This window comes from Coregonus clupeaformis, chromosome 36 (assembly GCF_020615455.1).
Source record: "Coregonus clupeaformis isolate EN_2021a chromosome 36, ASM2061545v1, whole genome shotgun sequence".
NCBI lineage: Eukaryota > Metazoa > Chordata > Actinopteri > Salmoniformes > Salmonidae > Coregonus > Coregonus clupeaformis.
In genome coordinates, this window is record NC_059227.1 from 34,763,688 (window position 1) to 34,775,089 (window position 11,402).

The 11,402-nt window shown below is 44.1% G+C and overlaps 1 protein-coding gene across 1 annotated transcript; it reads right to left on the reverse strand.

Annotated features, from left to right (window-relative positions):
* Positions 1-351: 351 nt before the first annotated feature.
* On the reverse strand, positions 352-8,381 carry LOC121552742 (transmembrane protein 151B-like). The gene is made up of 2 exons (XM_041865767.2): positions 7,665-8,381; positions 352-2,910 (listed from the first exon to the last, which is right to left on the reverse strand). Exons 1-2 carry the CDS (start codon positions 7,749-7,751, stop codon positions 1,459-1,461), a joined length of 1,539 nt encoding a protein of 512 aa, XP_041721701.2. The 5' UTR covers positions 7,752-8,381; the 3' UTR covers positions 352-1,458.
* Between the last annotated feature and the right edge of the window lie 3,021 nt (positions 8,382-11,402).

Below are 11,402 nucleotides of genomic sequence, written 5' to 3' on the forward strand. Positions count from 1 at the left end.
GTTAATCAGAAATATATTAAAATGTAGTGAAGTGTGAAACAGTAATATTGACAGTAAGGAACATGATGCGATGAAAGACTTCTCTCATGGATTCAGTTTGAAGTATTTGTGCCCTTTAGTCCTCCTGTACTAAATTATTCATGGGTCTGACTATGTTACTATATTTACAGGGTCAGGAAGTGGGAATGTTATTGCATCCTGTGATATTTGATTCCCGTTGCTAATTAACTGGATGTTGTAACTGCTGTCTCTCACATCATCATCATCATCATGAAAGAACATTCATTCCGTAAAAAGATCTCTTGTTGGCCTCGAAACAAACAACTACACCATCACATAGCCCCAAATGTGTTTCAAATGTTAATGTTTTAATTATAATTTTAGATCTGCGTCCAAGGCTTTTCATTGAGAACCATGATCTAGAGGGGAAACAAATTATACACTGTATATGTTTACTTTGATATCTGCAACATCATTTAAAATGGCCAGTCATGCATTTACTAGAAAAATAAGTCAGATGTTTTAAACTTTTCCTGCTCTCAATTATTTAATGTGGTTTTCCTTGCCATCTCCAAATTGCTCTCTAAGGCTTGAATAAATAATGTTTATGTTCCTTAAACTCATGCCCCACTTATGAGTCCTCTCCAATGGAGGCCTCTAGTCGAGCTGTGTTGGAGGCCTCTACCGTTGAGCTGTCTTGAGCTGTGTTGAGCTGTGTTGGGGATTTTCAGTCACAAGACATCCCTTCTAAGACTCTTACAAAATAACCAATTTAATCCAACTTCAAAAACAGATGTTCCAATTGAAGTTCTTTGCTACCTGGTTATGACAACAACCAAAATGCATACGATTTATTCTCGGGCCAAATGTCTGTTAGTGTACCTTGCTTTTTCATGTTCTCTATTTATAGATACTGTGGAAGCTAACATGACACTTTGGTTAAGGAAACTCAAACTGATATGAACAGAGCATTGTGATTGGTCCAGAATGGTGGTGGTGTGCATTCTGCGCAACATATGTCCTTCCAAATATCATTCTCAGATCATTATGTCCATTTGTTTCAGACTGTCTGATTATGCCTGTGAATGTGGTTTTTTCATACATGCTTTGAGACAGTTACATAATCTATTACTTACTATGATGAACATATCACTGGAGGGCATCTCATGTGAGATGGGCTGGGCTGCAAAGGAAGGTATTGAAAAGGTGGAGTGAGCATTCAAAATGTGCATTTAATCCAGTACTGTCTTTGATAAACAGTGTTGGAAGAGGTCTGGAAGGGTTCCGGAATGCCACTGGTGTGTCATGTGTTCTGTGGTCTAATGAAAAAAAAAAGAACCATATTAGCCTTCCCTGGAGCGAAAAGGAAGGTTCATTATCCAGTCAGCGTCCTCCCAGAGAAAGGACAGTAACATTACATTCCTTGTTCAGGTCTGGACTGGGAGGCCCAGCGCTGGGTCATATGGAGGTCTCCACGCAGGATCCGTTCCTGTGCAGAGAGTGGTTCAGGCAGCCCTCGTTGCGGTGCACGATGAGCACGGGGAAGTAGAGCGCGTCCTGGTAGTCCGGCGGGTTCTCCACGCTAGTTGGCTGGCCCGACGGCGTCAGGCAGCGCGTGCTCTCTGTGGGGCACGATGTCTCGTTGAGGCTGCCGCTGCTCCGCCACAGGCAGCTGCGCCGCGAGCCGTACAGCCGCGACAGCGAGAAGCGGCTGCCACTGAAGGGGATGCGTGGGCTAGTCCCGTTGCAGATGGTCAGAGCGCTGCGCGAGAAGATGGACGAGCTGCTGATGGTGCGGTGGCAGCGCTCGCAGTTCTGCCGGTAGCTACCGTAGCTGCCGCACACTGAGTAGGTGTTGGCACTGCCGCCGCCACCTGACGAGAGCTGAGCCAGGTCCATAAGTACAGCCTCCGAATAGCTGGGCACCAGCTGCTGGTTGGAGCGGATGTGCCATTCCAGCTCGGTGCTGTCGATGGTGTTGACCCGAGGGATGTGGCGGCAGTATGGTCGCTCCTCAGATGGCGTGACAGGGACATAGTCGAAGCCGAACAGCTTCTCCACGTGGTAGTGGACGTAGGCCGTGCGGTACTCGGTTAGCACGCGCAGCGGCCAGGAGAAGGTGAAGGCAGCGGCCGTCCAGAACACGTAGTTGGACACGTACCAGGGCAGGTGGTCCGGATCCGAGAAGGCAATCATGTACTCCTTAAAGTCTACATTCTTCAGGTGCATTCCCTCGCGGGCCTCCATGTAGTCGTCCAGGCCCTCATTCTCAGTGAAGAAGCGGGCCCGCTGAGTCAGGTAGGCATTCTCCGACTCCACATTGGCGAAGCTAAAGCACTTGGTGAACCTCAGCTTGGTGACAGGGAAGCCGTCCAGGCCCTGCAGCTGCTTGGAGATGTCCTTCACACCGCAGTTGCTGTAGTCGAACTCCGCCTCGGCCACATGTGTGTTGACGCGCTCGTGGTACACCTGCGTGGTGGTGTATGCGTCTCCGTTACGGTACCGTGTTACCTGCCGTGTCCGCCGCACATAGTGGTAGCTGATGGCCTTCCACCAGATGCAGGGCGTGGCCTGCTGCATGCGCCCGATGCGCTCGCCCACACCGTCCAAGTTCACCTTGTGCTGTAGCTCGTTGCGGGTGTGGCAGTGCCAGCACTCCACCAGGTAGACCACATAGAGCATGACCATGAAGGCCACAGGGATGTAGATGTAGCCGTTGGAGCAGGGGCTTTCGTGGTACATCATGGACTTGACCTTGTAGGCACTGTCGAAGGAGAGGCGCGTCACCTTGGTCACGTGGCACCAGGTCATGGCCCCCACGCAGCCATACATGAGCAGGGACAGGAGCAGGCATTTCCAATGGCTCTCCCTGCACAGGGACTTACTGAGGGACTGCTTCAGGGGCCGCTGCTGCACAGAGGGAAACAGAGAGAGAAAATACCAATCTGAGTCTGTGAAAACATACCTGCAAGCATTGTTGTGTTAGCCATTTACAAACAGTGACAAAATACATATAAAATACCCAATGAAAATGAATCGATGGATATTTGAAATAATAGCTATCTTTAAAATAGCTCTAAAGAAACAGTGAACTTGAAGGAATTGGAGCCAAAAGCATCTACTCTTTGAACACATTAAATATTTAGAGAAATATTCAGCATTCTAAGTGCATTAACATATCTTATGCATGAGCAGGGAGCCGCTTGGTCATGTCTTTGCTTGTTAAGATCAAATGGCTCACACACTTCATCTGAACTCTCAACCTTTTCATGAGAATATTCTTGTTTCCATTCCAGGCCATTGAGAAAACATTTAATGCGTTCGTTGACAGGAAATATAAGTACCTCACATATACTACCAGCAACTTCAAGTGAGTGTGAAGCACTCCCAGGTAATGGCCCTATGTATGTGGCTATAGGAGTCTTCTGATCAAATATACAGTAGGCAGCATAATAAAAGTGAAATTAGCTACAAAATAATGTTTTACTCATATAAATAGTATGTCTTTAAACGGATATCTAAAACACTTTGGATTCCAAAATTGTGAACCGTTAAGAGAGCAAACCATCCAGAAGAAATCCTGCAGCCATTTCATCCAGGCACAATGAAGCTGGTGGTATCTTTTCCACCCCAGGGCACCGCAAGCCCCAGTGCCTGCATCAGGAGCTGCTCATGCCTTATGGGAGTGCAGCCTGCCCACACACTTGGCAAGGGATCCAAAAGCAGCAGGATGGCTGGATTATAGTGCAGTTCATTCCTACATTTGCATATCAGTCATCACACAGGGAGCAGAGATTGATTGACCTAATGGTGTATAGTACAGGAGGCTCGCTGCCTGGACATCGTGGCCAATATGGTGGGGTGATACTTTTGGCAGAGGATAAATTCATTGGAACTAAACAGTAGCCTACAGAGGGTAGGCAGGACATTGCAACCAGCTAGGAAGAGGAGGCATCATGCTTGAATGGTTATCTTGCGTTGCATAGGTTATTTAAGCAATAAGGCACGAGGGGGTGTGATATATGGCCAATATACCATGGCTAAGGGCTGTTCTTATGCACGACGCAATGGGGAGTGCCTGGATACAGCCCTTAACCGTGGTATATCATATACCACAAACCCTGAGGTGCCTTATTGCTATTATAAACTGGTTACCAACGTAATTAGAACAGTAAAAATACATGTTTTGTCATACCAGTGGTATACGATATACCACAGCTTTCAGCCAATCAGCATTCAGGGCTTGAACCACCCAGTGTATAATACAGGATAATACTGTATAGACAACCTTTTGGGGGATTTAAATACAGGTTTCACCAAACTGTATTCCAGATTTTTATAACAGACCATCCCTGATATGTTGTGAGCAGAAAAACACATGAGCAAACCGTGCTCCTAACATGACAGCACTGAGTAAATAATAGATGCTCCTTCTCCATAATTATCCTCCCCCTACCTCATCACATGACATGGTCCCCATGCCCCCTGTCAACACAACGCCCCACCGGGCAGAGGGCTTAGCACTGAACTTCCGCTTCTGTTGATATGCTACTGCAACAGAATATTATTTACTCACTGGCAGTGGATAAACTCTTGCCAGCACGGTAATGAGTCTAACATAACAAACTTTCCAGCTCCTGTTGCATGGAGCTGTTGTGACATCTTTTTGAATTGAGCATAAAGTAATATGCACTTCAGCAGCATGGCATGAGATCATGATTGATTGTAGAGGATGGGGATGTCCTTTGTTACTCATCTAACATTCTACAGCTTTGAAGGGATACATGTTGTGTTTGCACAGTGGATATTGCACTACATATTTTTTTAGACCTTTAATTTGAAGGAAATACTTGTATTTCTTCCACTATTTTTTGTATTTGTCTGGTGTCCCACAGATAATGTTTCACATTGTGTTATACAGCATGCCTGCCCTTACCTATGGCAGTAGGGTATGCTAAAGCTCTGAGCATCTTGAGGTGCCTGAGGAAAGACTTCTTCTGGTCTGATGATCTATTCTGGTCCGATGTATATCATGCACAGCAAAAATCAATACATTGTATATTCTTCATGACCACTTGCCTCAACAATGCAGAAACCTTAGAGGAAAGCAGGATAGCAGGTATAGCCATTGCTCAGTCAATTCTCAATGTAACTTGATTCATATTTTTTATTAGGAAAGCATATCACAGTCACTGCTTCTGACATTTTAAGCTTCATTTGATAAAAGCTGATTGAAAAAGCAGTGGGAATCTTGGTAAAATGGTGAAGCTAGGGAAAATGCACCAGGCAATTAATTATCGACAACGTGGAGGTAGCTGAATTAATACTATACAATGAAATAATGATATGAAAAATGATTTTCTTGCTGTGTGAGTGGTTTTAATGCCTTCTTCATGGATAATGCCTACTTCCTAATGAATGATGTAGGAGCTGAAAACAGCCATAATGATGATACTATCAGGTGGTCTGATTTTCACCAGAGGTGTGTTCAACAAATGGTGTTGATGAAGCACAAAGCGAGGCTGTTAAAGAAGTGTCCCACTTTCTACCCGATTACTTTAGGGTTTCTCTGGGTTCACACTGTCAGATTGACAGGCTTTCACACTACCTGTGACATGGCGTTTCCACTTGTAAATTACCCATTTTTATAGACTACAATACGTTATAAAACAACCATTTCGAGCAATTTCGAGAAAACATTGCACATGCAAAGTTCGGTAACAGAATGATGGCATCAACAGCACAAACCCTCATTCTGTTACCAAACTTTGCATCTGCCCTGTTCTGCAAGTATGTTGTGTTTTTGTAAAATTTTCAGTGGAAATTGTTAAAGGTAGTCCTTGTGCATAGAGTTGTATGGTTTGTTTAACTTTGCATCATTTGTTTTTGTTTGACATACACTACCGTTCAAACGTTTGGGGTCACTTAGAAATGTCCTTGCTTTCGAAAGAAAAGCAATTTTTTTGTCCATTAAAATAACATCAAATTGATCAGAAATACAGTGTAGACATTGTTTAATGTTGTAAATGGCTATTGTAGCTGGAAACGGCTGATTTTAATGGAATATCTACATAGGCGTACAGAGGCCCATTATCAGCAACCATCAGTCCTGTGTTCCAATGGCACGTTGTGTTTGCTAATCCAAGTTTATCATTTTAAAAGGATAATTGATCATTAGAAAACCCTTTTGCAATTATGTTAGCACAGCTGAAAACTGTTGTGCTGATTAAAGAAGCAATAAAACTGGCCTTCTTGAGACTAGTTGAGTATCCTCTTGTCCTCTTGCTCAGTTGTGCACCGGGGCCTCCCACTCCTCTTTCTATTCTGGTTAGAGCCAGTTTGCGCTGTTCTGTGAAGGGAGTAGTACACAGCATTGTACGAGATCTTCAGTTTCTTGGTAATTTCTCACATAGAATAGCCTTCATTTCTCAGAACAAGAATAGACTGACGAGTTTCAGAAGAAAGTTATTTGTTTCTGGCCATTTTGAGCCTGTAATCGAACCCACAATTGCTGATGCTCCAGATACTCAACTAGTCTCAAGAAGGCCAGTTTTATTGCTTCTTTAATCAGCACAACAGTTTTCAGCTGTGCTAACATAATTGCAAAAGGCAAAAAATGTGCTTTTCTTTCGAAAACAATGACATTTCTAAGTGACCCCAAACTTTTGAACGGTAGTGTACATTTTAAAGTGAGAAATCGGAGTCTCAGCATCACTATGTTACCATGGAATTTCCCCTCTTCTATCTAGTGCCTCCAATTGAGTTCCTTTCAAGCTGACACTTCACTCTTGTTAAGACTGGCTCTGTGCTACATAAAAATAATTTAGAGTAATAGAAAGGCTAATGGAAGAGATCTTGTGTGCCCAACTAAAACAAAAGTTTGACTCAACATTAGCTCATCTCAAGACTTAAACCTACTACTTGATTGGAAATGTCAGCTCTTCAGTCTTATGTTTAATCCAGAAGTGTAACAGGAATTGTGAGTGTAAACTAATGAATACATTAAAATGGTTAGTGACACATCCTATCAACTGATAATAAACCCTATTAAATCCTCAAAATATAACCCACCAGCAGCTAAAAAAAAAGGATACAATAGTGTTCCCTGATCGGAATGACACTATAAAAAACAAGAAGGCTTCATTGTAGCAATTACAAATAATAATAGTTTGTGAAATGCCCCAGAATGTTAATATTGCTGTAGAAATGAACATGTAAAGGGCTTTAATAATCCCTTGCCTTGACAGGAGTATAGGCCTATAGCCTGTCATTACGATATCTCCTCAGACAGGGGGCTGTCAATCATTTTGATACCCGCCAGAGAGGGACCATATAATGGGGATGTGTTACTGTGGCTGGAGGAGCCAAAAACAAGAGCACACTCACGCACATCTACATAACATATTGCATGAATAATATGGTCAAAACTATAGGCTATTTATCATTTACAATGATAAACGGTAGACACCGTATTGGTGCAGCTGCAGCGCATAATGCGTGGGTAATTGAGCAGCTATCTCTGAATCAGATTAGGGCTCAGGTTACGGGTGATTTAGCTGTGATATGAATATGAACTATTTTGCCAAGTACACGATTCGCCTAGCAGCTCTCGTGCAGCCGCAAGCGCAAAATTGAAGGTATACAAAGCGGTTCTCTTCTCTCACCTCCTCGCGGGGGCTCTCCTCTGTGTCCTCCTCGGGAACGGTAGTGGTACTGCTCTCACTGGCCGTGGCAGCCGATGCTGGGGACATGTTGACAAAGGCAAAAACACAGGGGCATGGATCACCTTAGGAAAACTGAGGTTCAAATCACGGTGCAACGTAAACTCGCCAGCAAGCCTATCGCAGTCTACATAATCCAACCCGATATAGCCGGAAGGAACCTCTACATCATGGTTAACAATGCTCCAGTTTCAAAGCAGCATCTTCTTCCCCACAGCATCTTTGATGTGAGGTGCCGTTGCATGGCTACGGGCAGCCTATATCCAAAGCCTAATGTGTTGGGTTCCTATGTCCGCGGTGGAAAACAACGGGCTCCTTCCTTTGCGCGTTGATGCAGGTGCTTCCGAAAGGCTCTTGCGATAGAGTAGTGGGAAATGGGACAGACATCAGTCAGTCCCCGTCAAGCCAAAATGGTCATGGCAGCTGCATAAATTAGCCTCAGTAAATGAAAAACAAGTGCACTACTAGGCTATATAGGACAAAGACAATTACTCTGTAGACTATTCTACACGTGCGCGCTCAGAGATGGCACAGGCAAAATGTAAATATAAGAGCGCGACTGTGTGTGCTCGTGGTGATTGCAATCCTCTCCAGGTATCTGTGATGAAACGGCAGTAGACGGCGCACAACAAGGTTCCCCTCCAGTGTCCATTGGTCTCTGCAGGGAAGGGGTACGTGACCTTGTCTGTTTGGGTGGGTTATTCCCCATACCATGTCATTAGTACAATTATATTTCTTAATAGACTTATTCAATTGCAACATGGAAAAAATAAACATCATTGAGAGATGGAAAGCTTTTTCAGAGTAAAATGTCCTCCAGTAATGTTTTTACTTTTCCTGTTGAAAAGTGATATCCCAAGTAGGCCTATAGATACAGTAAATTACACACACTAAAGGGTAAAAACAAGTTTTTAGCAAAATAGTGTTTTTTTACACAACTGCAAACAAACCTCACGGATTAGGGCATTCAAGGAGTTGGTTTGATGGGAAGTCGTGATGTCATTGCCCTCCCCCCTTGCTTGAGGAACAATAGAGGAGCAATAAAGAACAAAGGAGGAAAGCCCCCCCCCCCCCTCCCCCACAATGACTTACCTGGACCATCTATTAAGATGTTCCTTTTGTTAAGTAAATCAGGTGTTAAATGAGGTGAAGGGGAAACTTAAGTGCCACTTAAAGCAGACTGTTGTGCCAGAACAACCTAGTCATATTTCCCAAACTGATTGATTGAGATTGATGGATTTTATTGTATTCTATTAACACACACACACACACACACACACACACACACACACACACACACACACACACACGTATCACGAACACAAGAAAAACAGCCATTCACACGTTTTAGAGAATAACAACAATAAGTCAACAAATAATGTCTGATGTGGGCCTCTGATTGAATAGAGATTTTGCTCAAAGTCCAATTGATATAGTCTGACTGTCCACTGATAAAGACCAATTGATTGACAGAACTGTAGCCTACTCAATGAAAACCATCCTTGGCTCAGTGAAGATCTAAGCCTTTAACACAAGTTCCCAGTAAGCTAGTTTGACCTTATCCAGTTTTATGGCTCACCCTAGAGTGATGTTATTAGATGGCACAGTGACTACGTGAGCATGATATAATTAACTTATCTAATCATTCAAAAAGCATGGCCAGATATGATTGCACTTGGAACATTAATGACATTAACTGCAGGCCCAAATTTGCAACAGCGGCTCTTGACAGCAAGTTGAAATGCACAGAAAATCTGTTGAATAGCTTTTCATGCTATGGGCAAGACTAGGCCTACTATAGTTAATATTTTTCAAGCAATCCTCTGTAGCACTATGTTTCTGTAATGCTGTAGTAATGCTGTAGTAATTATGCAGTAATGCTGTAGTAATGCTGTAGTAATGCTGCAGTAATGCTGCAGTAATGCTGTAGTAATGCTGTAGTAATTCTGCAGTAATGCTGTAGTAATTATGTAGTAATGCTGTAGTAATGCTGTAGTAATGCTAAGGTTATGCTGTAGTAATGCTGTAGTAATGCTGTAGTAATTCTGCAGTAATGCTGTAGTAATGCTGTAGTCAAACAAGTAAGTAACAACATGTATTAACATCTTGTTATATCTAATCCTCATGTATTTTTATTATCGCTTGTAGGCTGTAAGGCATGGTATCAACTCTCAAAGGTGAACAATCTGCTATAACATGGCTGATTCTGCCCTCTAATGACCATACTGATATTAGGCTTAATTTTAAAAAGGGGAAAGTGATTTATGGTCAGGTTTGACTCCCATGGAATGGTGTGGCATTTTGGCAGATTTCAGCTTACTAGCCTCTGTCCACCCATGAACACATTTTTCTCTTTTGTTACCAAGAATATGCTACAGATGAAATGATACCTCTTTATTTAATTGTGATACCATGAGTAAGACTTTTAAGCAGGTCAACATTCACAAGGCCGCAGGGCCAGACGGATTACCAGGACGTGTACTCAGAGCATGCACTGACCAACTGGCAAGTGTCTTCACTGACATTTTCAACATGTCCCTGACTGAGTCTGTAATACCAACATGTTTCAAGCAGACCACCATAGTCCCTGTGCCCAAGAACACTAAGATAACCTGCCTAAATGACTACCGACCCATGGCACTCATGTCTGTAGCCATGAAGTGCTTTGAAAGGCTGGTCATGGCTCACATCAACACCATTATCCCAGAAACCCTAGACCCACTCCAATTTGCATACCGCCCCAACATATCCACAGATGATGCAATCTCTATTGCACTCCACACTGCCCTTTCCCACCCGGACAAGAGGAACACCTACGTGAGAATGCTATTCATTGACTACAGCTCAGTGTTCAACACCATAGTGCCCTCAAAGCTCATCACTAAGCTAAGGACCCTGGGACTAAACACCTCCCTCTGCAACTGGATCCTGGACTTCCTGACGGGCCGCCCCCAGGTGGTAAGGGTAGGTAACAACACATCTGCCAAGCTGATCCTCAACACGGGTGCCCCTTAGGGGTGCGTGCTCAGTCCCCTCCTGTACTCCCTGTTCACCCATGACTGCATGGCCAGGCACGACTCCAACACCATCATTAAGTTTGCTGACGACACAACAGTGGTAGGCCTGATCACAGACAACGATGAGACAGCCTATAGGGAGGAGGTCAGATACCTGGCTGTGTGGTGCCAGGATAACAACCTCTCCCTCAAATTGATCAAGACAAAGGAGATGATTGTGGACTACAGGAAAAGGAGGACCGAGCACACCCCATTCTCATCGACGGGGCTGTTGTGGAACAGGTTGAGAGCTTCAAGTTCCTTGGTGTCCACATCACCAACAAACAATCATGGTCCAAACACACCAAGACAGTCGGGAAGAGGGCACAACAAAGCCTATTCCCCCTCAGGAAACTGGAAAGATTTGGCATGGGTCCTCAGATCCTCAAAAAGTTATCCAGCTGCACCATCGAGAGCATCCTGACTGGTTGCATCACCGCCTGGTATGGCAACTGCTCAGCCTCCGACCGCAAGGCACTACAGAGGGTAGTGTGTACGGCCCAGTACATCACTGGGGCCAAGCTTCCTGCCATCCAGCACCTCCATACCAGGCGGTGTCAGAGGAAGGCCCTAAAAATTATCAAAGACTCCAGCCACCCTAGTCATAGACTGTTCTCTTTGCTAC

Coding starts and splice junctions, on each gene's coding strand:
- LOC121552742 (XM_041865767.2), bottom strand. CDS start 7,751: ATGTCCCCAGCATCGGCTGCCACGGCCAGTGAGAGCAGTACCACTACC. Junction 2,911..7,664: donor AGGAGAGCCCCCGCGAGGAG/GTGAGAGAAGAG, acceptor CCCTCTGTGCAG/CAGCGGCCCCTGAAGCAGTC.